Genomic DNA, 26,687 nt, shown 5'->3' with positions numbered 1-26,687 from the left:
TCTTAAAAAGTCAAATAAAAATATTTTATTGTAAGCCTGGCCAGTGTGGCTAAGTGGTTGAGCATCGACCCATGAACCAGGAGGTCACGGTTTGATTCCCGGTCAGGGCACATGCCCAGTTTTTGGGCTCGACCCCCCGCAGGGAAAACTACAAAGACAGGTGCCATTTCAGTTGGGTCTTGAGGACTGAGTGGAAGTTCATCAGGCAGACAAGATGGGGTGACCCAGGCAGAGAGAAGAGCATTTGCAAAGGTAGAGAGTTCCAAAAATGAAAAGATGGTCTATTTAGATAAAGGGGTGATATAGTCAGAGTGAACTCAATAACCTGGAGGGTGGGAGCAAGAGTCAGGGTCTGGGAGAAAAGGGCCACCTGCCCTCTTCAGTCACTGAACTTCATTCTCAGGCAGGCAGTCTCCTGCAAGGAGTTTGGATTAGAGTTGTGAAAGGATGGCTGATATAAAAATATCATTTATTCACCACTTATTTCAAATGTAGTGTGCCTGATGTGCCAGGTACTTTGACCGGTTAATGGGATTTTTCAGATGTAGAATACAATGATCTGAGTAACAGATGCTGGAGGTTAGAACAGGACGTGGAGGAGAGAAAATATAAAAGAGATATTCTGAGGGAAAATGAACAATTGAGCAGCCAGTGAAAATGTAGCCAGATTAAAGGATGGACTTCACTTTTCAAGCCTGAGCAATTTGTTGCATTATGATCCGGTAACCGAAATATGAAACACAGGAGAAAGGGCAGATTAAAGGGGAGCGCGGTAGGGGAGTGGACAAACAGTAGAATGAGTGAACCTGGTCTTAGAGTGCTTGTATTTTTATTCTAACGGCACATGGGTTAGGAGATCAGAAAAGAGATCCAGGCCAGAAGTTCAGATCTGTCAGCATCCGAGCATTTCAAATTGGGGGCACTAAGTGGTTTTGACACTAGGTGAGTAAACAAAGTATGCTTCAAGTTGCTAGTTTTTACAGTGATACTCCTAAATACATCTCATCTTTCTTTTTAGATATATTTATCAACTTTGTGGCACAAGAGAATATAACTTTGGTCTCATGGACAGTATTCCAGACAACAGTAGGGTGGTGACCAGAGGGGGAAGGGGGTGGGGGATGGATGAAGAGGGTAAAGACATCAAATACATGGTGACTTGGGGTGGTGAGCATGTGACAGAGTATAAAGATGTCACATTATAAAGTTGACACCTAAAATGTAATGTTAATAACCAATGTTATCCCAAAAAAATTAATTTTAAAAAGTGTTCCAAATTCATCATGATAATTTCTAATATCTACAGTAGACTAATACAACTCAAAATTATATTATATATATTGCCTTCTAAGGGAAGGGCAATGCTAATGTCCATAACGGTGCCATAAACTCACCCAAGTCACATAATTCAGTTAGCAAACGAGACAAAACCTACATGCCTGGCTCTTGATTAAGTTTTGTACATTTTCCTACTCTGGTACTAAATACTACAAAGAACACACACACGTACATTAGACCACTTTACTTCAAACACTTAATTTCCTACTAACAAATTTAAAATGATTTTTTGCCCTGTAACTTTTTAATATTTCATTTTGTATTACTGAAGACAGACAGCCAATTTGATCACTGTCTTCTCTTGAAGAAAATGCCACATGGGAGAAGACAGAACCTGTGAAAGATGGACTGATTTCTAATGCCTACGGGCCCTATTTTTAACTTTATGAGAAGAAAATCCTGCACTAGAGTTCAGATTAGAACCTCTTTTGAGTCTCTCAAAGGGCCCCGAAGCAAAATAGTAGATGGTACCTTGACTTTTTCGAGGTGATCTTGAAGAGAGTCGATGAGGAGATCACCCACGGGCTGCCAGGATCCCTTGATCACCTCCGCTTGACGCAGTTTGAGATCCAGCTCATCCGTGGCCTCCTGAAGTTCCTGGAGTCTTTCGAGGGCCTCGTCGAGTTTTCTCTGCCAGTCAGCAGAGTGCAGGTTCAATTTTTCCCACTCAGTGTTCACCTCTTCGGCCTGCTTTCGGAGGAGCCGTGTGACATTCTGCGCATTTTCTTCAGGAGGCAGCTCTAAATTGGTAATACGACAAGGTTTGAGGCCACATACATTTTTGTTTAAAAAAACCCCACACGTATCATTGTAAAGGTCATACTACAAGAAAGGGGGTACCGCTTAACAAGAGGCCAACCTACAGATGAGTGGCTCTTGAGCTTTGGCATAAATTCTGATACAATCCAACGCATCTCAAGTCTGTCTTCCTGAGTGAATTTGTTCTGCCTTCTAGCCATCAGATGATCCAAGATTCATTTAAGCTATTGAGGAGCTACTGAAAATGCTAGGATGCACACCACAGGCTCGAATTTACTTCAGCCAGGCTCTTGCACTGAAAATTAACTTGGGTCTTTGTAACAACAGAATTCCTCCCTACAGATAATCTCTTCTGTTTATTATTTTCTAAATGTTCCAATAGCTGATCGTTGATCTCCTTTAATGATTATTTATGAATGCGCAAACAGATTTATGTGTGGTGGTCTAAAATCCCTTCTTCTTTTGCAACATTTATGCGTAATTTGAATCAATTCTACTTAACCTAGAAAGTGTGAGAGCTATCCAGGCCCTGGCAGCCAGAATGGATGGGCTGCTCTGTCACCACTGATCCTTCTATCAATATGTTATTACAGTTCCACATTCAATTACCTCTGGGCTCCTGGTAGAGTTTCTCTAGTCCTTCCAAAGGCTGCTCTGTCAGAAATATTCGTACAGTCTCAAGAGTGCTCATGATTACAGGTTCTTTCGTTTTCAATTCCCTCTTGAAGGCCTGTGAAATGAAATGAAAAGAAATGCTTATTTGGCTTGGGACATTCTCCTCAAAATTAATCCTGGGTGTTCAGAACCTGGTTATGAAATTCCCAGGTCAATTTCTATGTCCTTTATTTATAAACCCATAGTTATAAAATGATAAAGGCTATACAGATCTTTCTGTTAATCAGGAAACAAACTATTCTGGAGGCAATGGGCACGCTTTCAAGGTATAGTAATGCCCTTTCATTAAGATAAGAATGCTCTGTGTATGTAACCTGACTTAAAGTCTAGAGCTAAAGTCACAAGATTTATTTGGCAAAGCCCTAACAGGGCTAATGAAAACTTATACATATCCAAAAGAATGGACATCTAGAACATAAATGGAAAGCCTGAAGAGCCATTTGGAAGAACTTAGGCTATACTAAAGTATACAACCAGCCCAATTCATAATCACCATTGATTTTACTAAAATGTTTGACAATGCGTAAACCAATATATTAACAGTAAACTAAGGAAACAACTCAACGCTTAAACACATACCCACTGCATTATTCACTGTGACTTCTTTGAGAATGGTGGACATGTTCTGAGATATAATGGTGGTAGGTGCTGTGGGTATAATCTACAAACGGGTATACTTAGAATAGGTTCCTTGAGGTCATCTAGGCTAGTGATCAACTTTAATCTCTAATATGCAAATCTTCCTTGTTACATGGGGTAAAAAGGAAAGCAAAATGCACAGTGTCTGCCTTCCAGAAGTTTCTGGACCAAAAGAAGGGAGAAAACTAACACATTAGAAAAAGAGCAAAAACAATAAAATTCATGTATAATGGAGTGCTAAGGCTTGTGAGACACCGCATGAAGCTAGAATAGACTAAGAGACTCTGAAACCACCCAAGGTAGTTACCGAGCCAGATTCTGCAATATTAGAAGTGAAGATGTTAGTGAAAGTATGAAGTACCACATAAATGCTAATAGATCAATGTAAAAACTGCAGTAATAATAATTGTCCTGATCTAGGGCTTAATTATTCATATCTTTCAAAAATTCGATCCTATTTTAGTAGTGTTGCCTACTGAATTTAAGCCCTTTTCTGTTACTAGGACAATTATCAGCTCCTTTAAACCTCAGATACGTTATGTTACAGGAGTTCTCTAGAACGGTATTGTATGACATTTACCAATAAAGTCCTAATGGTGTTTGCCATTCAAAGGAATTCTGAGTCTGATACTTTGCAAAATGATTCATCTTCCATAGTTATTTACAACTCAGTAGAGAGAGGCAAGATATTTGAGCCAAAATAATGAAATTCTCTAAGTGGAGTATTAGGATTCAGCCTGTGGATGGAGATGGAATTTCTGTAGTGGGATATTCTTGGGCCCTTGACATCATACAGAGTAGGTGGGTTATTTACTCTGCTTTCAGGTAAGTCTGATTTTCCTTCTAATATTTCATTTGAAATCTCTCTCTCTCTCTCTGTACAGTTCTTGTATTCCTGTAATTTCTCATATATATAATTTTCCCAACTTCAAGATAATTATTATTTTGCCTAGTCTCTCTATTTGGCCTTGACAAGAGGCAACTGATACTCACATTACTAATTATAAGATTAGTAATGGCTCCCTTTATTGAACTACTGCGTGGCAGTGGTTGTACTAGAGACTAGAAATACAAAGTTGAATGCAAAATAGCCCCTCCTATTTAAGAACTTATAGTATATAACAGAAGAGCCAAGCCCGTAAGTGATCTCAGTACAATGTGGAAAGTGCTACAGGTCTGCACTACATGGGAAAGGAAACTGGGAAAGGCTTCCTAGAGAAAACAGTATTCACCAAGAGTTCCAAAGCATGAACATGAGCTGGCCAGGGGAGAGCAGGTCAGGGGGAAAGGAAAGAAAGAAGACAAAAGTGCAGTGGCATATACAGTTATCTCAAGTAGGCCAGTGTTTCTAGAACATCAAGTATAAGGAGTGGACATGTCCAGAGATGAAGTGGGACACTGTCATCTCACGCTATTTTAGACTTTTAAGGCAGAATTGGAAGCTCAACCTATGACCACATATGCCCTGCTACGAAGCCTAGGTGCTGCGTTGTAGGTAATCAGGAACCTTTGAAAGGATTTCAGCAGGGGGGTGGCAAGGCAAGGTGTGTGTTTTGGATAGGTTTCCCTGCCATTAGTACAGAGTATGCATGTGATAAGGGCAGATATAAAATCAGAGAGACTCGTTAGGAGGCAACTGCAAGAATTCAGTGAAATATGATGAAGATCTGACCTAGGGCAATGGTACCAGAAAAAAAGAAAAAAGACAGAGATTAGAGCAGGGAAATATTTAGAGAGTAGAGGTGTGAGTGAGCATTTGGGGCCTACATAGACACTGGAGGTAAGAGAGAGGAAGGGTAAAGGATAGCTCCCAGTTTCTAGGTTGAGTGGAGGAATGAATGCTGAGTGTGATTGAATGCAATGTGAGAAAATGAGCTCTCCTGGATTTCTCAGTACACCTATAAAAAGTTCTAGGCTCCTGAGACCCTTCCCAGACCGTGGGAATTAGATCTATAGTCATTTGTCTAGTTAATTTCTCTGATTGAAAGAGGGCCAAATGATCATAGCCCAGAGTAGGTTCCTGGGTTGAGCTCCAAGTTGTCAGAAACACTGGAGTGGCTACCCCTCTAGGAACTTATATTTAAAAAAAACAATAAAGACCTGTCCTGGTTGGTGTGTCTCAGTTGATTGGGTGCTGTCCCATGCACTTAAAGGTTGCCAGTTCGATTCCCAGTCAGGGCACACGCCCAGGTTGCAGGCTGGATCCCTGGCAGGGGGTATGCAGGAGGCAACTGATCGATGTTCCGCTCTCATATCGATGCTTCTCTCTCTCTCCCTTTTTCCCTCTCTCTCTCAAAATCAATAGAGATATTTAAAAATTAAATAAAATAAAAAAATGTAAAGTCCAGACTTTGGAGACATTTCCAGGTTGTAAGACCTGAGATACATGGGGCTAGCTGGATCCTGGAGAAGTTGGAGTTAGGACTCAGACCTGTATGTTTTCAAGGAGAATGGAACAACTGCTTTCTCCTTTATAAGCAGAGAAAAAAAAAAAAAAAAAATCATTTTTCCTGGTCTCTCACCTATGGAGTACCCAGCCACTAATTAAGGAAAATTTTTATTAGCTCTCATTATGTCTCCCTAAGGGTAAGACTTGGGCACAGGGAGGAGGGTGGTGATATTTACTGTTAGGTAATTAAAAGAAAACTGTCTCTGGTTCGGAACACCTCAGATGCACATTCAGGGTAAAATTAATAAAGATGAATATTAAAAACCCAACACTAATCTAAGGGGGAATCTATATAGAAAACAGATCAGGGAGGTGTGATAGGCTCAGCTTGGAGAGGTGACATTCAGAAGAGAGGAGATTTAACAGTCAGTCTCTCATTAAGCTAATATCCTTCCAGTGCCTATGATTATGCACATAGGCAAGGATTAAAATTACATAAGTAGATAAAACTTCTCAGTCAGTGGAGTGGGCCGCAAAGAAAATTCTGGAGAATATAAAAACTTAATAAGCAGACAAAGGAGTTGGATCCCAAGAAAGGTCAAAAAGGAATGGATAAGTAGGAAGACTGGGGGAAATGAGGAATATAGAACTATCGAAGGGAGAGTGACAATTTGAGAGGAAACAAGTAACCAAGAGTGTCCAATTATGGCACAGAAAGGTAAAGCAGAATCAGCCTGAAAAGTGTCCGTGGGACCCGGTAAAGCAATTTCAGTGGAGGGCAGGAGCCTCAGAAGTAGGTTTAGTTGAGGAGTGAGTGGGAGCAGGTACCTCAAATCAAAACTATTTTTGTGACATCTTTTGTTTTGAGAGTGCAAAGAGAAAGATCGGACAGGATGAGTATCACAAGGTAAAGGGAAGAAAAGCCCTTTTAAGGACAGAACTGATGTGAACAGAGACTGAAAGGAGGGAGCCAGGAGTAGGGGAACCGACCGTCCTGGTTCGCCAGGTACCGAGGTGGGTTTTGTGATGTGGGACTTTCAATGTGGCAACCGGGACAGTCTCAGGCAAACCGGGACAGCTGGTCACCACAGCGGAGAGGACTCTGTTAAAGGGCTCAGCCAGCAGAAAGTGGAAATAATTGTTGGAGCAAGGCCTGTGAAATCAGGAAATGGATCTTAGAGGTCCTGTCCAAGTGAAAAAACAACCACCACCACCCAAGACACGGTCTGATGACGCATTTCCATTGTTCAAACTGAGCAGCAAATAATTCCAGGATGAGGGCCATCCGTCCATTGTGAGGCCACTTGTTTGCCCCCGAGTGGGTGGCAAGGACTTAGCGCCACCGCAGCTGCACAGCTCATTTCTCAAAGATGAGTCACTGGGGGTTAAGATGCGTGTAAGGAAAAGACAAAGGGACTTCTGTCAACACAAAGACGTTAAGTACCATTCTTTTCACATCGTTGCCTGAAATTCAGAAAAGAAAATGGATGGAAGAGCAGGTTTAGTGACTGTATATTCAGAATTTGGGAAGATTTAGGTAAAATACAGAAAAAGATCAAAACTCTCCTCAAAAGGGAGAAACAGTTGACGAAAATGAGAAGATAAAGAAATGGCAGTGTTTCTTAATTGTGTGTGGGGAAAAACGAAAAACACGTCACTTTAAATAAAGTCACATGAAAGACCCTCTTCCATTTATTCGTGTAACAGATTTGAGCACCTACTATGGACCAGACACTGCTCTAGGCAACGGGCACCAGTGGGCCACATAGCATGGAGTTGAAAAGAAATAGCCTTCTTTAGGAAAAACAACAACGGCAAAAGCCCAGAAAACCAAAAACCACCACCAACAGGAACAACCCGTACAGATTCCGCCTCAAAATAATGGGAAGTCCATTTTTCAATATCTGATCAACTTACCATAAACTGCTTGTTATGACAGTTCATTGCATTTTAAGAGGAAGGAAAGGGAGACATTTTAAAACAAAACCAAGAACGCTCATTATCAAGAGCCTTGACTCTTTGATAATAAGTGTCTCGTCTTTCAAAGAAAGCCTGTATATGTGAATGACATTGAAAAATTTATACTCATATACAATACTGATTTTGTTTCACAGATTATGATTGCTTTAAATCAGAGAAGTTGGTTCAATTATTTGCTGATGTAAAATAGGTATGAGATATAGAGCCTTTCTCCCATACACATACAAAATATATCCTTACACTGTTTAGATGTCAATACCCAAATGTTCAGATATTTTCTTCTTGAATCTTTTGAACAGATTAAGTTCTTTTCTTTAAAACCCATCGTCTTCCCCATACCTTCCTCTTCCCCTTTCCGAGACAGCCAGGGTCTGAAATAGTGATGTGGAAGAATTGGAAGCAACTCCTAAAGACTCAGAGCATCTCCATGAGGAGAAAAGAACATTTTGCCTTACAACTGAGAAAAGAATTAGGCATACTAAATTGATAATTTTCCTTCAACTTCTTAAGGGTCATAAAATAAAGTTATATGAATCATCTACTACAAAATTACACCAGCAGTAAATCCCGAGGCGAGGTAAATCCATTTATTTTGATCATGAATACTAACCAACTGATGGACTTGACTGCTGGCTGATTAATTCATTAAAATACTTTCAATTTATGATGTATAAGGTAGGGAAGATGTAGGGACCTGATCTTTGTCCTCAAGGAGTCAATAGCTTGGCTGAGTAGGTATGTGTGTATAAAAGTATATTTAGATACTATGAGTGTTTTAGCAATGCAGAGTGAAGTACAGATAAGTTAGGATTTATCTAAGGCCCTCAGTTCGTTAGTCACTTAGAATCCAAATCTTGAAATTCTTAAGCCAGGCTGAAAGTGAGTGATAGCACAAAATAAAAGTTCCCTGAATTATAATAATTTGGAAGCCACAAAAGTGGGAAATCCTAATGACCGTGAAGCTAATCAGAAGCTTTAAATACCTGAAAGTAATCGAGAAGCATCGAGTCATTGATTATTTGGGATTTTTTTTTCTGTCCCTCCTCCTTGCAGGAAAAAAAAAAAAAAAAAAAAAAATAGGGTGGCTGTTGCCACAAATACCTAATAGTACCACAAACAGAAGTAGCGCAGAACCATGTGTAGAGGGGATAAAGGGGGAGGTACTGAATTCCTTGACGCACCTCATAGACGAGAGGAGCAGATGAGAGCTCTGGGCACAGGTACTGACATTACAGAGAGAAAAGCTACGCTGCTCTCGCCTAGACAGTTTGACCTATTACTATGGATGCAAGTGAAAGCCTTTACTTTTCAAAACACAGATCTCTTTCAATGATGTAGTTTCCATGGAGCTGAATTTTACCTATACTCCCATTGGAGTGGCAAGGCTATATTTCTGTTATTCGGACTAAAATCTGATGGAATGACTGTATGTTATTTCCACGTTAGTTAGCAGAGCTTGACTGAGCCATCCTGGGAGGTAGAACTGAAGTGGTGAAAGCAGCGCTGCCCCGAGTGGCAGAAGACCTGAAGTTCAGGCCTGGGCTCGGCCAAAACTTCGCTGCGTGATCTAGAACAGGCCCTAAAATCTCCCTGAGCCTTGACATGCTGATTTGTGAAATGTGGGGATTTCCTAAACATCTAAGCTTAGAAATCCAGTTCAAATATTTTATAATCAACACATTCAGATAAATTAATTAGCCAAAGGACTGCTACATGGTGGCAATTTAAGATTGTCTCTCCTAGGCATCTTTACTAAGGATAAAAAGTATAGCCATAGCTTGGCACACAGTAGACACTCAATTCATATTGTTGAATAATTAACAGAGGCCCAGTTGGAAAACCAGAGTGGGTCATATGGTGGCCGGGTTGCTTCAGATGCAGAACATGCTTGGGGGTGAAAGGCTGGTGTCATGAATTATTAGGGAAAAAGTTGTTACCAACTGGCAAAAATTGAGATATCTTATTACGGGTCTATTCTTTTTATTTATTTTTTAAAAATATATCTTTATTGATTTCCGAGAGAGGAAAGGAGAGGGAGAGAGAGAAACATCAATGATGAGAGAGTCCTTGATCGGCTGCCTCCTGCACGCCCCCTGCTGGGGGTCGAGCCCACAACCCGGGCCTGTGCCCTGACTGGGAATCGAACCCAGTCTCCTGGATCCTAGGTCGATGCTCAACCGCTGAGCCACACCGGCCGGGCTACGGGCCTATTCTTATGCTACAGAACCAGAGGCTGAGGAGTAACCTTGGAGTCACTGGGCGAATTTTCCTCTAGAGGAGGCCTTTTTAATCCCAGTGATTTCTTCTGTAGAGAAGATGATCATGTCCAAACATTCAGAAGGTCCCTAGTTTGAACGGCTGGCTGCAGCTTTTCACCTACGCTGCAGCATTAGCTACGAGAAGGGAGAACACGAGACAGGCCCTCAAATTTAAAGCCATCTAACAGGGCCATTCATTCAACAAATGGTTACCGAGCGGGCCTAGGCCAAGGACACTAACAGTCATATCTGCCACTTGATCAGTGTTTAACAGTGCTGTCCTCCTAGACTGTCATTCTAGTTTCCATAATATACCTACCTTGGCTACATTCCTCCCATATCGTTTTTAATTCTTATTGGAAAGTTGCTAAATACATCCTGTCACCATAATCAACTTCCTTATTTAAAGAGCTACCACACTTATTGAATTCAAACACATCAGAAATATTTTACTTGCTGAATGCTGATTTGGGGACAAGCAACGTCCAATTAATTCGAAACCAAAATCTTGGAAAAGGGCAAGATCCAGAAATGTGGTGAACCAGGGGAGCAGGAGTTTTGCCTCTAGGCATCTAAGGCAGATTCAGAGGGACTGAGGGTAGAAAGAAATCTGAGGGCAGCAGCAACGGAACAAAAACCCAGAAAGACAAAGGATTCCCTTCATGGCATTTGAGAGAGCTGGTATTTGAGAAGTTATCACAATGGAGCGTACGGGCTATAAAGGAAAGGTCATAATCATCTTTATTTTCTTATTGTGCTAAGAACACTCAGCATGAATGTTAAGTACACAACACAGCACTAACTACAGGCACGACGTTGTACAGCAGATCTCCAGAACTCACTCATCTTGTGTAACTAAAATTTTATAACTATTTAATAACAACTCTCCACTTCCCCCTTTCCCCAGCCCCTCACGACCACCTTTCTGCTCTCTGCTTCTAAGAGTTTCACAGCATAATCGTCTATCTTATTTTCACAGCATAATCGTCTATATTATTTTCCCGTATCTACTTCTGAATAAAAGTGAAGATAAGGGATTATACTATCAGATACATCTAGTCGTTGTTTCAGACAGTCAACAACATGAACCACATTTATAAATGAAATTAAATCGCTCTGAAGCAAAGTTGAAAAATCAGCGGACATATTTCAGCCTGAAATTATTTTTAAAAATGGATTTGTACTCAATGAAAAAACACGTTTGAGTGTTTAGGGGGGAAATGTGTTTAACAAGCTTTTTGTTGCGATTTACTTTTTGGAAATCTTTTAAACAAAAAGTTGTGTTCCCTGAGATCAAGGGCATGGGCCAGAGTAGAGTCCGGCCCGCTCGCAGATCTGTGATACTATAAAGGATAGTTTCATGCTCACACAGCATCTTGAACAGCTGTTTGACTTTCAATCCTAAGGCTGGGCTGCTTCCAACAACCACTGGGGAAGTCCCTTCCTGCTGACAATAATAATGTTGTTAAGGTCTGAGCTGACCTTGAGAAATCACTGGTGAAAACTCAATCTGTTCCCATGGTCATTTGGAGAATTAGGTTTTGGTCATTGAGCCTAAATCCTAAATTTTACAAATTCCTTCAGAAGCAAGAGTCCATAGAAATGGATTATTAGGAAACCCTGTGACAAATTAATTTATATCCATTCTCAAGAGGCTCAGCCAAATTTTGAGTTTGTCAGGTGTAAATGGTGAATAATTCCTGAATCATGCCATTTGTCTCTGTCCATCAACAGAATCCCAAAATGGAAGCCTTGTCCTGTGCCATGTACATGCCCGCGTTCACCATCGGTTGGAAGCCTTTCCCATCTCCATAAATGGCATCACCGTTTCCCCATCTGCTCAAAACAAAGACTTCAGAACCACCCTCGACTCTCTGCCTTCTCTCACATTCCTCATCCCATCCATTTCAAGTTCTATCAGCTCTACCTTCAAAATATATCTTGGATCAAATAGTTTTTCACCACCTCTGTCATTTCCACGCTCGTTCAAGCCATTGCTATCCCTTTCCCAGATGACTTTGGCACCCTCCTAACTTGCTCCCTGCTTTCACTTTTTTTGATTCTCCACTGACCAGGCAGAGTCATCTCCTGACCACATAAATCAGATCATAGCGTCCCTGCTTATGGTGCTTCGGTGATGTCCTATTACACACAGAATAAAATCCACCTCCAGACTATGGCAGACAAGACAATTCAGGATCTGGCCTTTGCCTCTCTTTACAACCTGTCACCAGCCCATCTTGCTATTCCCTGAACACCTCAAACCTGTTCTTTTATCTGGGCTTTTTTTTTTTTTTTTTTAAATATGTCTTTATTGATTTCAGAGAGAGGAAGGGAGAGGGGGAGAGAGAGATAGAAACATCAATGATGAGAGTCATTGATCGGCTGCCTCCTGCACGCCCCCTGCTGGGGATCGAGCCCGCAACCCGGGCATGTGCCCTGACCGGGAATCGAACTGTGACCTCCTGGTTCACAGGTGGATGCTCAACCGCTGAGCCATGCCAGCCGGGCAACTATCCCTGTTTTTTAAATTTCCCCTTCAGAGCAATGGCCTGATGTGATTTTATATATTAATATATTGGTCTGCTGTGTATTTCCCTCACTACAATTTGAAGGTCCATGGGGCATATTCTCATCTTGTTCATTACTGTGTATTCAGCCCTTGGCATAGAGTAGTCACTCAATAAATACTTACTAAAAGAGTCAATAAATTCTAGGAGCCCTAATTATGCTACAGTTTTTCGTAAAACAAAATTTTTTTTGGGGGGAAAGGAAGAACACAGAAAAACAGCAGGTGTTAATTTGTAATTAAATGAATGTGTGTAAAAATGCTTTGTAAAGATCAGATACTATACGAATATTATTTTAAAGAGTATTTGTCAAGATATAAAATATTTTGACATGGTTAGAACAAGGACTTTGATAGAGAGATCGATTTATAAATTATTCCTATTTTATCTTATTATAGTCATTATAGAAAAATCGCAAATCCTAGATGACGCTGTTCTCAAGTTTTGATGATATAGCTGGTTTCCAGAAGACTTCCTCAAATGCCTAGAAATGGAGTGCTAAAAATAATTTAACATCTTTTCCATTCAGCATTCCTAAATATGACTGCATAAAATATCAAACTTATACAAAAGTAGCTTACTCCATTAGTGATGAAGACTACATAAAAAAGATGTCTATTTCTTCCAATAGATCCACAGGGACATTTTTAGAGTGGACATAACTGATCGTGAGCTTTGCAGAGAAACCATACTTGTTTAGAAAATCCAAGAGGCCAGGCCATCGAATGATGGGCCGAACCACTCCATCCCAACCTTTGTTTTTCAGAGGTGATGGGGAACAATGCATTTCTTTTTCTCTCTCTTTTTTTTTTTTTAACACAGAGCCAACTTGAATCTTAACATTCACAAATGGCACCCAAAGACATTTCCTTTTTCGGTGGAGACAAAACTCATCGAGCTAACGCACATATGAAAATTACCCAAAGGAAGGAGGGCAGCATTGATAACAGAATTAGCTTAAATAAATGTATAATCTACAACGTGATTGCAGAAGAGTTTGATTGAATTTCTGAACCTCTCCCTCGCTTTGTGGTGACTTCTGAGGAAATCGAACATGCGTAATATATGACCTGACAAATGAACAAGCAAAACTACTTTATTCGAACCTTTTCATTTGTCAACAGCGTGCATGCCATAATGGCTTTCTGTCCACTGTTTTAATAATGTATGTATCGATTACTTCCACCTAAATCTTAACCAGAAAATCTCAGGAAGCTTCGAAGGTGTCCTTAATGGTCTCTAGGGAAGGAATTAGAGATTTTTAAACTGAAAGATGAAAACCTAATGACAAACAATTTCATTAGTAAGAATGCAAACAAAAAGTTATTATCTACAGTGTTCTTATAACTAAGACCTAATCTCCATTTGGATTTGGGGTAGGATGAAGGGAATTAAATAAGCTCATGGTTTATTGAAGTTCTCCTTAGAAATTCCTCACTATGATTTGCTCTTTCAAAACTCTCTCTAGGTTAATCACAGAAGTAGACAAGTAATAAATATCACTTTAGTGACTGCTCAAGTAAAACAAAGGAAGTCAGTTTAAAAAAAATATATCTGGACCAGAATAATACACACTAATTGAAAACGAGTCAGTCTAGTGAGGCAAGTAATGAGGAACTGGAAAAGTCAGGATAATGTATTCAAAAGATATAAAAATTGGTCAGTTTATATTTGCTAAGGCACATTTGAGCTTTAATTATTTATAACACTTCACTGCATATGGAGCATTGTTTTATTAATTAGTCTTGAGAGCCATTCCGGTTGCAGTTGATATGCTGCCCAGCTGGTGTGAGGAACCTAGATCCACTCCCCTGAGTGTCAAAATTGCTTTCGGGAATGAGACTGTAGTCCCCAACTCCCTGTGTGAACTGTCTTGGAATTTTACCTGCAGGAAAGCCATATACCCCTCCAGCACGGTAACTGAGATGGACTCTGTGTTTTCACTTTCAGTATAGAGTACAAGACATGGTATATTTTGCTATAAAATTTTATCATGAATCTGCAATGATATACAAAGAAAATATAAGTTACCTGATTTATAACATCCTGATTTATAGAAAAGTGAAAAAAATATTTGATTATACTTTCAACTTCTGACATTTTAATGGGACTTGTATTCCCATAAAAAGCAACAACCGAAGGCATTTAATAATTTCCGATAAATAGTAAGCAGGCGATTAAAAAAAGCGACACACCAAATGCAAGGGGAACACGTTTCCGATAACAAGGAACCCATCGAAATACCAAACATTCTATACAAACAGCATTTGAATCAAGGAACCCACAAAGAACAAGGTAATTTATAATCTTGGAAACACGGCAAAGTAAAACGAAAGTCTAAAACTACAAAACCCATCGGAGACAAGATCTTGACAGTTTTCTGCTGATTGTGTTTCCTTTCTGCCTTGCTGAGTGAATTCAGAAGATCCGATAGAGAGGCCTGGTTTCAAGGCAAAACTCTTGGGTAAACAGGGTGCTCAATTGTCCTCTCATCATCAATTAGGAGTGATGACGTTCTTTGAGGGAGGAGAGTGTTTTGTGACAAGTATTTTTCTTAAGGATATGAAAAAAAGCTGGTGAAAATACTGGGCCAGACCACAAGTAAAAACAGTGGGCAACAACGTAGCTCTACACACCACGAAAGGATTACCTTCTTTCCTTAACTCAAATGTCCCTTATCTATTCAGTGTTCACCACGTACTAGACACTTTATAAGATGCTGGATATAAAAACGTCAGCCCTCTGCTTCAAAGAAAGCTTCTTGGAGCACGTGATTTTGTGAAGATGGTTGACATTAATTCAACAGTCACAGGTAGCCATGATGACAAAGAACGTTTAGTTACAGAAGGAGAAGTTAATGGTGTCATGAGAGCTTATAAACGGAGATCTGGTCTAATGTGGGCGAAAGCTTGTTTGATGTCTGAGCCAAGATGTAAAGGATTACTAGGCCTTAACCAGGGCATTATGAGCAGGTAGGTGCGGGTAAGAAAGGGTTCCAGGCAGAGGGTCAGCATGTTCAGAGTCACACAGGAGAGGAACACAGAGACCTGGCAATACCAAAAGCAGGAGTATGGCTAGTGTCCGGGGAGCCAAGGAAAGTGCTGTATGAACAGAGAAGGTCGGGGCCAGACCTGCCAGGTAGGGCTTTGGGGTCCTTGCTGAGGACTTTGGTCTTTTCCTAAGGGCACTGAGAAGCCACTGAAGAGTGTTAAGATGAGGCCGGCATAGTTCAATTCATGTTTTTACACAGATTACCTTACTGGCTGAAATGTAGGCTGGCAAGAGTAGATGCAGAAAGCCTAGGAGAAATGGTGTCTTGTAACTCTAGCGATGACTGCAGTAAACAGAGTCAAGAAATATTTTGGAGGTAAATAGACGCAGTGATGTGTTAGAAGCTAGTCATCCTGAAAAGATACTATACCTACTGCTCTGTTGTTGTTTGGATAGGAGAAAGTATTTCGTTAGATTCTCCAAGCTTTAGGGTTTTGCAGAGTGAGGCAAATGAAAGATAATGGGGCAAAGAATTTTAGGATCTTGGAAAAAAGTTATTAAAATGTTTGATGATTGAATCTGAGTTGGACTTGGAGGGAGATGAAGACAGAAGAGCAGAAAAATAAATGGATGGAACAGAGATCTATCAGTGGGCTGGAAGTCCTGATAAGTCAAAGAAAGTTAATAGGTGGGGTATCTAAGCAAGCACACTAGCCAAATAGAGATTCATTCACTTCAATCTGGGGCATGTTACCCAAAAGCATGTTCCTGGCCATGAGATTCCTGAGTGAGAGGATTGAGAATGACAAATACTAATATTTTACCACCGTTAGCGAGCAACCAGAGCCAATAACTAGCGACAGTGAGCAAGTATTTATAACAACATGCTGGCTAGAAGGGCCTATGGAAATTATTTGGACCAAATTCCTCATCTCGCAGCTGAAGAACAAAGCAGCAATCAGAAGCTAATTTATGGGACAATATGACTAGAATCTCCATCTCCTGACTTCTAGTGCCCTTGCCCAATGATTCATCTTCTTTGGTTTCTGGAACTAGAATAAAATTACCCCTTTTGTAGAAATTCTGTCTCCTTTCACTACATCACATAATGCATTCTATTTAAAATGCCCACCCTTCTCAATAAATGCTCTCCTACATACACACCAGGGTGTTTTGACTATTTATTCAAAGTTAGAACATTAAAAAAAAAAAATCACTATTATATTCCACCCTACCACAAGAGCTAATTTAATCTTCTGAATTATATGAAGGGGAATGGTCAGAAGAGGAGCTGGTAGTTTCCTTGGCAATTATTTGGGAGACTTCATCGGCTTATCCGTTTTTATAATCTTCTATATATTTTTCTCTGGAATAACAGAAACCCTTGCCCTTTCTTCAATGTGCCACCTTGGCTGTGTCTCCAGAGAGCTCTTTCCTCGAAGTGCTGAGCATACAGAAGCAGCAGCACCTTATCAAGCGTCTCCTGTTCGATGGCAATTTTCGCGGTTTGTTTTTCACTTCGGCTCATATGTCCCTTGTGCTCGTCTCGGAAGCACTGGCCAGCACCTCCTAGATGCCAGGCGTTTTGCTAGTTATTAAGATGCGGAGGGGAGCAGGCTGAAACCCGCGTCTCCCCCACTCGGAGGCCCGTGGGGAAGGCAGAGAGAGAACGGAAAGGGGACGGGAGAAAGTTGATCACTGCTGGACGACGCCAGCGAACAACCTGCTATCCTGAAGGCGGGTACAGTGGAAACATTTAGGGTGCCCATCCCGCCTGAGCAGTGTGCTGGGTGCCCAAAGAGTGGGTGAGCGAGCCCCCCTTTGTTTTGCATAGAAGCACGCCAACCAATAAATGAAGACGAAATGATAGAAAGAGGCAACTATCACATTGCAACTCCTAGCCGCTGATCCTTAACAGCTGCCCCAGTCACACTCCACACAGAGCAAAGGAGACATTATGCACCCCTAATAATGGAGCAATACGCTGCCCCCTACGAAACAGCCAGCCCCCCAAATGCCCAGCCTGTAGAACTGCACTTTCCAGTACGGTGGCCCCCAATTAGCCACATCTGGCCGCCGAGCGCCTGAAACGCGGCTCCTCCGAACCGAGTTGTGCTGTAACTGTAAATTTTTCTATCGATTACACGCTGAAATGACAGTAATTATTTTTCTATAGTTAACTAAGATGTGACCATTAGAGGAAACTGGGTGAAATGTGCAGGGAAACTCTTCCTACTATTTTTGTAACTTACTGTGAATCTGTAATTATTTCAAAAGAAAAAGTGGAGGAAAAAAGGGGGATTGAAGAGACACATTAACCAAATGGAGTGTGTGGGCCTTACTTCAATTCTTATTTAACTCCCCCCCCCAAAAAAACCAAAACAAAAAACCTGTTAAAACATTTAAGACATGTATGTGAGAAATGGAAATTTGAATACTGCCTGGATATTTGTTATGATAAAATCATTGCTATTTTAAAAGTATTATAATAGCACTGCGGTTACATTTAAAGAGTAAATCCTTATATTTTAGAGATACTTTATCAAATACTTATGAATTACATGATCTTTGCCTGAGATTTCTTTGAAAATAATGGAAGGCCAGGTAGAGGCACAGAAGAAGTGGTCATGAATTGATAATTGCTGAAGTCTTGATGGGTATTATTATAGGATTCTGTCGGCTTTTGTATATTTTTAATATTTTCCACAGTAAAGCGTTTTGAAAAACAACCAAAAGAGACAAACAGTTTCTGAAAGGATATCATGAATGCAGACACTTTTGACATTTAAAATATAATGGCTTGGATTATTTATAATTGACCCTTGGTCTGGAGGAGTAAAAAAAAAAGATTTCTATTCAACTTAATTTTAATCAGGACTATTTTTAAAATAATCGCTTGCTGTGTGCAAGAAACTAGGCTTGAAAATGTCTTACCCTGTGGACATCACTCTGCTTCTGAACTGTTGGGAAGTCTCCCCCAGTGGGTGCCTGCCGGCTTAACTCATCATCTTTCAGTTGCAGCCACACCAGAAGTTCTTGAAGAGAAAGGTGCAGACGCTTCCACTGGTCAGAGCTGGCTTCCAAGTGCGACCTGGAGAAAAACAGGAGCAAATTGTAGCAGCAGGTCTAGGAGAATGGATGGTTCTAACAATTCCATGAAGTGAGGCACGCTGGCCAGCTCCATAGTGGATGAACGCACTGTCAGCTACATAGCAGTCCCCAGTGGGAATGTGGCTACCTGCTTTTGAGAGCCATCAAATGGGGGTATTTTGATGGCAATTTTGAGGAGAGGCAGTGTTCAGGCATATGTTTATTTCCACATACAGAATGCTGAGATTTTTGGCATGAAATACACACTGAAATGGATAACTTTTCCCATAGCACTGCAGTCAATGGTTCGTCATGTTTCTGGTAGAAAAAAAAAATTGGGCCCAGTGACTAATATAAACCACTCGGTTTTCTTGTGACTCATGTTAGCACTGGAATTCTTTCTGCTTTGAGAAATGGAAAGGTCTCTCCCCACATTGTGACTTTTCCATTTCTGCACCCTAGACAGCCTCTTCCATCGACTCCTTCCATCTGGCATCTGTTCCTTTCGGCTCCTTTTTCCATATGCTTCTCCCTTTCCTCTACCCTTCTTTATTCGTGTGCACCTGGGATTTGTTTTTACCAAGTCCCAACATTTTTTCTGCTTTGTTTCCTTTGTGTAAAATGTACTGAGACAACAACTCACGTGGAAAAGAAAAATCAGACATTTGTCTGCAAGCCTCCCCCAAACGTGAATAATTGAGGCAAGAGACTGGGTTCTTTCCCATCGACTGTATTTAGAACATGGTAATCCACAGAAGCCATTTAAGAAGACACAAATGAATGATCTGTGCTAGGAAATGCATATTTCACTTGAGAATGGGAAGCCAAATTAATAAAATAAATCATAATCTAGAGAACAAAGCAGAAGCATGTAATATTGGCAAGGCTCTATCCTCAGGTAAATCAAGAATCATGCTGCATTACTCATGTTATCAGCAATTATTAATTAATTCATAAAAATTAATGCTGCCAATAACATAAACATAATAGAGTCTCTAATGCTGCGAAGATTGAAATGTAAAGCAACGAGGTAGAACAACATTTCCCTTTGCCATCTGGTAACCCCGCCTGACATTTCAAATACAATTCTCCTGCTCGCCTCAGTCCCCACATGGCACCTATGTACTGAAATGAAATTGTTCCAAACTCTCTGAAGCATAATTGGATGACATAGGAAAGTCTTTAAAATGTGCAAATACAACGACCCACAAGCTTAAATTTGAGGAACTTATACTTAAGAAAGTCACTGGGAAAGCCGCAAAGATGCAGGTAGAAAATGTTATTTATAGCATCACTTACGATGGACACAAAGTAGAAAAACTTAAATATTCAACACTAGGGAAGTGGTTACATAGATAATGGTGAATTCATACAAATCTACGAATCCTATGCAGTGTTCAGTGTGATTATCTAGGCAAATATTTATGAATATGGAAAGGTCACCCTTTCAGTTGCTAAGTGAGAAAACAGGTGACAAAAATGCGCACAATCTATTTTCTGAAATGTTTGTGTGTGTCTGTGGTTCTGTGCACATGCTTGACTACGCGTGAAAAAGTTCTGAAATGACGAGTTTAACCCTCGGAGGTGGATTTACAGGTGATTTATCCCTTCATCTACATACTTCTGCAAAACTGTCAGAATTTTTTTCTATTCTGAGCAATATAAACATTACAGTCAGAAAAAAATGAAGGTATTTCCATCAGAGAAATTAAATAGGTCAAGACTCTAAGGGCATTTATTATCTAATAAATAAAGCATGAAATACCCCAAATACCATGAGTTAAATATAGCAGTGCAGATTGCACAGGGTGTGGAGGTCAGATCTTTTATGTTTCTGTCCCCTCCTCTTTCAGTTACCACTTTTCCATGAAAAGCCTACGTGAGAATTCCCTGTGCAAGATTTTAGCTGTTTAATGGCATGTAATGACTGCTGGTTACGGGGATTCCCTGGGGTGCCTGGAACTTGCAGCTTGGTCCCCTTGAGGGTGAAAGAAGCAGTCAAGCAGGACATTCGGAAAGACAGGTAGAGTGAGGCATAGTCCAGACATGGAAAAGCAACGAACGGGAGAAGGGCCACTGATTAAATAAATATTTATTGAGTGCCTCGAAGTCCCAGTAAGGCATTGGGAGTAGGAAGAGTGGAAGGTAACAGAAGACAGAAAGATGCCTGATTCCTGGCCTCCCGCCATCTGGGAGAGGAAATAAAATACCCCCGTGGGAGGGGTCGGGAGGGTAAATACGCAGAAGAGCAGGCTGCTGGGGGGGGCCTCCAGCTGCTGCTTCGCTCACATAAGGCAGAGGCACAACCCGGGTTCTAGGTTAGATGGTGCTGACTAATTCTGAGCGGGTCAGACAGATCCTTCATGTCTCTGAAAACAGAAACATAATAGCTTAGAGACCCAGGGAATTCAGCTCTAAAGGATTCACAGGGAACTCCACGGCATGAGATTGGGAGGCTGTCAGGAGCCAGGGACACAGGACACTCAGGAGAGTTAACAGAGGAACAGAGGAAGGGCCTGGGACCACAAGTGACAAAAACCTCTCCTGTGTCTGGGTGAGGGGTCCGCAGTCATTCAGAAAGTACAGATTTACTAAACATTTCAGAATGTTTGATTACCTTAACCGCACTGTTTCGTTGTTTTCCTTGCTAAAGCATGAGAGTGGAAGGAAAGAGATGATATGGAGACAAAAACTTAAGCAAAAGCCTTGCAGAGGACAGAGAACAGAGGACAGAGGACAGAGGACAGAGGACAGAGGACAGAGGGTGGGAGAGGAGAAAGCCGGTCAGGTAATGGCTCCGGATTTAAACAACATTTACAAAGATAGCCGATCTACAGGCCCAGTTCTCGATCTTCAGTGTCCATAAGAAACATCTGAGTAGCTTGTAGAGTTTAAACTACAGATTCTTAGGTTCCACCTTCAGAATTTTTGTACTTTTAATAAAAACCATCACAACTCAGCAGTTAAACTCCAAGAACATTCTTTGAGAAAGAATTTTTAAAAGTATTTCCTACGTGCCCTAAATATTACTTGTTGGTCTCCACAGGGCAAAGGTGATGTATGTCAGTGACATGATTTTGAAGGAGATCTATTTTTTAATATGTGTGTGGTTTTTGGGTTTTTTTTTTACTGATTTCAGAGAGAGGAAGGGAGAGGGAGAGAGAGATAGAAACGACAATGATGAGTCATTGGTCGGCTGCCTCCTGCAGGCCCCCTGCTGGGGATCGAGCCGGCAACCTGGGCCTGTGCCCTGACTGGGAATTGAACTGTGACCTCCTGGTTCATGGGTCGACACTCAACCACTGAGCCATGCTGGCCGGGTGAAGGAATCTAAATGTAACAAAAGACTATGAGCTCAGAAAACATTTTCTTTGGTCATGCTAAGCTCATGAAGTGTTTCTAAGACACATTTCCAATGCATTTTGGAAACGGCTGCCTTACTTCTATTTTCAAGATTGTATACCAAATATTTCTAAATAATTAACCTATGTTAGTATTTAGAATGTCTCTTCCTGAAAATGTTTTTTCTATTTGTAATGACTTTCCCTCAGCCCCCTTTTATCATAGGCTGTTAGGGCTGGAAGGAACCTTAAAGAGTGTTGTTCAACCTTGTTTTGCAAATGTGGAAACGGAGATGCAAAGGCATAAAGACAGCTGCTGAAGCACATACTTAAGCTGTCATATTAAGACACAGGAAACAGAAATTACAAACTTTTCTTATATGAGGAAATCCTTAATCTTAGTGATTTTTAACCAAATGTTTTGGATCCCTGAGTAAAAGTCTTCCTAGTAATTGGCAGATGCACTTACCCCTGTGTACTCAACAGAAAATAACAGAGGAGGTTTGAAGAGGCACTTAGCTTCTATCCATTTTCTATTAATCTTTATCAGTGAAGACAAGAGCTTAGGGGCTACTAGCTTTTAACAAGGCAAGTGCTGATCTTTAATAAGCAGATAATTTCTACAACTTGTAAGGTTTAGGTAAAATGCAGAACCTTTAGGTGTGTTGGGATATACTTCTTGGTCTTTAAGGAACTCTTCAGTGTCAGGACTCTAAGAATTATGGGGGCTGCTAAAGTGATTGCTATTTCTCTAGACACAGACATTTCAAGTGTGATTTAGTTGATGCCTAGTTTGAAATCCTTAATAAAACTTTGGAAGGCATGTATTCTTAAAGCAAAATGTGTTATATTGAATTCATTTTTCACTTTGACTTCCTTTATAAAACTAATGCTATATCCCTGTATATCTTTGGTACCCTTGTGTAATACGATAGCACTTTAGCATACAGAAAGAAAAGGTAAGAATGCAGAAATAATAAGGAGCCACACAAATATAATGGGAGCTATGGGACTTTAAATAAAGAGCGAAAATTAAGCTCGACGAGAAGTAAACATTTCTTTTCCAGATGGGCCACGAACTCCAACTTTCAAACATAATTAACATTCCGAGAATGAGAGAAAGGAGGTCAGAGACACTCAATGTCCAAGTTGCATTTTTTGCTCAAAGGTTGCAGGGCTCGGCCTCCTTTTGCTCTTTCTTTGTTCCTCATTATAGAAAAACTTCTAATTATTTTAACTTCTAATACCAAGCAGTCTCTTGGAGATTTATTGCTGCTCTAGACTCTATAATGCTGGTGTTCTAGCCTCTCAAATTAATGCTCAAAATTTCATAAAAGTTATTATTTATACATAACACTTATAAAATTTTCTCCCAAGTATAAACATCTCATAGAATGTAAATTTTGCTGCAATTAGGTTGACAACATATGCAATTCTCATAGTTAATAGTATAAACAATAATCTGGAAAGCATAATCTGTTGGCAGATTAAATGAAAATATTCATATATATTGCTTATGTAAAAAATTCACTTGAACACTTCTCAAATTATTAATACTTTCCAAATTAAAATGTAAAGTTTGTGGATATAGAATGTTTTAGAATGAGAAGCTTTCTGGGACTAATCTCAGTACTAGTGTTAGATAAGGGCAGCAATGACTGTGTGTGCACGCATGTGTGTGTATGTGCGTGTGCGTGTATGTATACATGCAAGTACACATTTTTCACTTCATTCCTCTCCCACTTAAATCAGTTAACACTTCCTTTTGTCTGATGGCACTCAACTATCACTGAGTATTCTTCCCATTATAACTCTTGCACAAAATACACGCGCAAGAGAGGGCATACACTGTCCTTGAACTAAATTATGAAATAGTACGACACGATTCCAATTAAAGTATTCTTTTTTCCCCAAAGACATCTTATTTACTTTTCCTCAGATCATATCTTTGAACTTAATCAGCTCCACTGAAATATTTAAAAAAAAAAAACACCAAGGGAGAAATGATCCATAATTAGCTTGCGTCCGTAAAGAGAGACTGCAGAATTAAAAGCAATCGAGCTGAAGCATGGCAAGAGAAGCTGGGTATGCCGCCCATGAGTCTGGTCAAAGCTCCTCATTCCAGTGAGGGAGAGCATGAAAGTCTGAAGCAGTTAAGCGATGTGCTCGAGGTGCTCGAGATTACGCGCTAGGGAGGTAGTGACAGAGCCAGGAGAGAAGCTGGAGCGCCCAACTGCTGGTCCCAACCCTTTCTGCTCTGCCCCACTGAGTCACGGAGAGCTCGGGCTTTTTGTTTCATCTGTTGAGCCGGAGGCAGCAAGCACAGGCCTGGGGGACAACTCGTGAACCCTTAAAGGGATTTGCCATCAAGGGTGCATGAGAATGCTACAGGGGAGGCCTGCTGAGGGAACTGGCAGAGAGCAAAATGTTATGTTATGCGAGCCAAAGCTTGGGGGGTGAGAGGAGAGATGGCATTCCGAGTGTGAGGGCCAGCAAAGGCACACGTTCCTACAGGAGAGCGGGAGGGGGCAAGAGAGCAGAGTCCGCTTGGCTCAGAGGATCCGTGTCGGGCAGGAACGAGATTGCTGCTTGGAGAGGAAGGGACCCGGAGGCCTGGGAAGGACAGAAAAGGGAAGGGTTGGCAGGGTCTTGTTAGGCACAGCTGGTAGAGAGTGAAGGGCCGCTGGATTCTAGAGAGTAAGTATAAGCTTCCTGAGCAATGATTTCCCTTTGTCTGTTTGTTCACTGTTGTATCCTCAGTGCCTAGAAGAACGCCTAGTATGCAGTAGACACTCAGTAGATGCTTGCTGAATGAACAGATAAATGAATGAACGACAAAAATATGGGTCTCAACAAGACTGAAGTTCTTGACCAAAGGGACAATGTGATAGAAACGGTGTCCAGCCCGGCCGGGTGTGGCTCAGCGGTTGAGCGTTGACCTAGGATCCGGGAGATCGCGGTTCGATTCCCAGTCAGGGCACAGGCCCGGGTTGCGGGCTCCATCCCCAGCAGGGGGCGTGCGGGAGGCAGCCGATCAATGACTCTCATCATTGATGTTTCTCTCCCTCTCCCTCCCTCTCTCTGAAATCAATGAAGATATACTAAAAAACAAAAAAGAAACAGTGCCCAAGGAAGAATATTTTTGCAAATGTGGAATGGATGGTCTCAACGTGGAAAGGAACAGAGGCGAAATCTTCCAGTATGGAATAACTTGATGGAGACTCAAACAAGATCATGATCTCAGGTAAAGAAAAGACATAGGGTGGGAGGAAAACAAATGGAGTGGAAAGGACAAAATATGGATTTGGATCTGCAAGCATAAGGAGACCCTTTAAGAGCCAATAGAACTCAAAGGAAAACTTCAGAATCATTTGGATTCAAACTCTAATTTTTTTCATTGAAAATGAACACCTGTGAAATCAAGCACTAATGTTTTTCTATACTGACATGTAAAACTGGCTTCAGAATTCCCCATAAAACACTGGAGCAACTGTAAATTTTTAGCATACTATGTTATAGCCTGGGCAAACACAGGGCTGTTTTTTCAGGGGGTCTCTGGAACTATTTTTTAACTGTGGTGACTTTTCACTGAAAAATAATGCCGAGGGAGAAACCGACTAGGTTCATGATGGAAGCTTCTAAGTGTCATTCATGGCTCTGCATCTACTCTCCCAGTGTTATCTACCCTATTTCATAATCACCCCAAATTACTTCTCCTACTGTGCTTCTCTCAAATGCACTCTGTCATTCTGTATGGATTGACTGATGCCCTTATTTCAACCGAGTGTCAGGAAATAAACTGAATTGCTTTGATGTTAAAGAATTATTTCTTTGCTGTTTAAAAGTGATCATTTATAACACATCCTGTATTATTAGAGAGGTGTATTAAAAAGCCAGAACCATTGATCTGAATATTTAAATTCTAGAATTTGCAGCACCTCATATAAGCTAAGCTAACTGTTTTCTACTTGATTAATGAGAGTAAGAATTAAACTGCAGTAGCCGGCATATGGGAAATTGCTAAGAATGAAGAGCCCATATTTTGGCTGACATGCTGTTTGCCGCTTTCAATTCCCCTTTTATTTCATCAAGTTCACATGAAGGAGAGAAAAGACACTGAGTGATGTTCAGAACAGTTATAGCACCTTCGTTTTCCTGTCCTGCGAAAAAGCATAACTTCCTTCTTTATACTCTATAACTTGACGGGTAAAAGCTCACACTCCGGAGCCAGACTCCCTATGTTCGGGTCTTGGATCTGCCACTTACTAAGTGACTTTGGGCAAGTTATTGAGCCTCTCTGTGCCTGACTTTCTTCACATGCAAAGAGAGGGTGATAATAAAACCAGTCTTTTAGGGCTGCTGAAAGTGTCCATGACATTGCATGGTGTACCATACGGTAGTTCCTGTTACTATTATTTCAGATTAGGTGCAGATTTTTTATGAGTGCTTTCAAATGAATACATTTCTGTTATAGGCTTTCTCATCATGGTAGTAAATATGCCGTATGTCAAAAGTTTGGACAATTTAGAACTATAAAGAAGAAAAGAAATGTCCCTTCTGTAATCTCACAGCCTAGAGGTAGGAACTGCTCCCACTGTTTTGTGCGTCCCTCATGAATATTATCAAGCCCATTTGTCCCCATCTGCCTTCCTCCACT

At 40.8% G+C, this 26,687-nt stretch overlaps 1 protein-coding gene across 1 annotated transcript in view; it reads right to left on the bottom strand.

Moving 5' to 3' along the window:
* DMD (dystrophin) overlaps nt 1–26,687 on the bottom strand; it is a 1,831,916-nt gene that overhangs the window by 312,679 nt on the left and 1,492,550 nt on the right. Inside the window, exons 57-59 of the mRNA XM_087813416.1 lie at nt 18,534–18,690; nt 2,707–2,827; nt 1,810–2,078 (exon numbers count right to left, since the gene is read on the bottom strand). Coding sequence (XP_087669542.1) covers nt 1,810–2,078; nt 2,707–2,827; nt 18,534–18,690 — 547 coding nt within the window. The remainder of the gene's footprint in view (nt 1–1,809; nt 2,079–2,706; nt 2,828–18,533; nt 18,691–26,687) is intronic.

This window comes from Miniopterus natalensis, chromosome X (assembly GCF_054644295.1).
Source record: "Miniopterus natalensis isolate mMinNat1 chromosome X, mMinNat1.hap1, whole genome shotgun sequence".
Classification (NCBI taxonomy): Eukaryota; Metazoa; Chordata; class Mammalia; order Chiroptera; family Miniopteridae; genus Miniopterus; species Miniopterus natalensis.
Note: the sequence above shows the minus strand (reverse complement) of the source record. Positions and strands in the feature narration are given on the sequence as shown.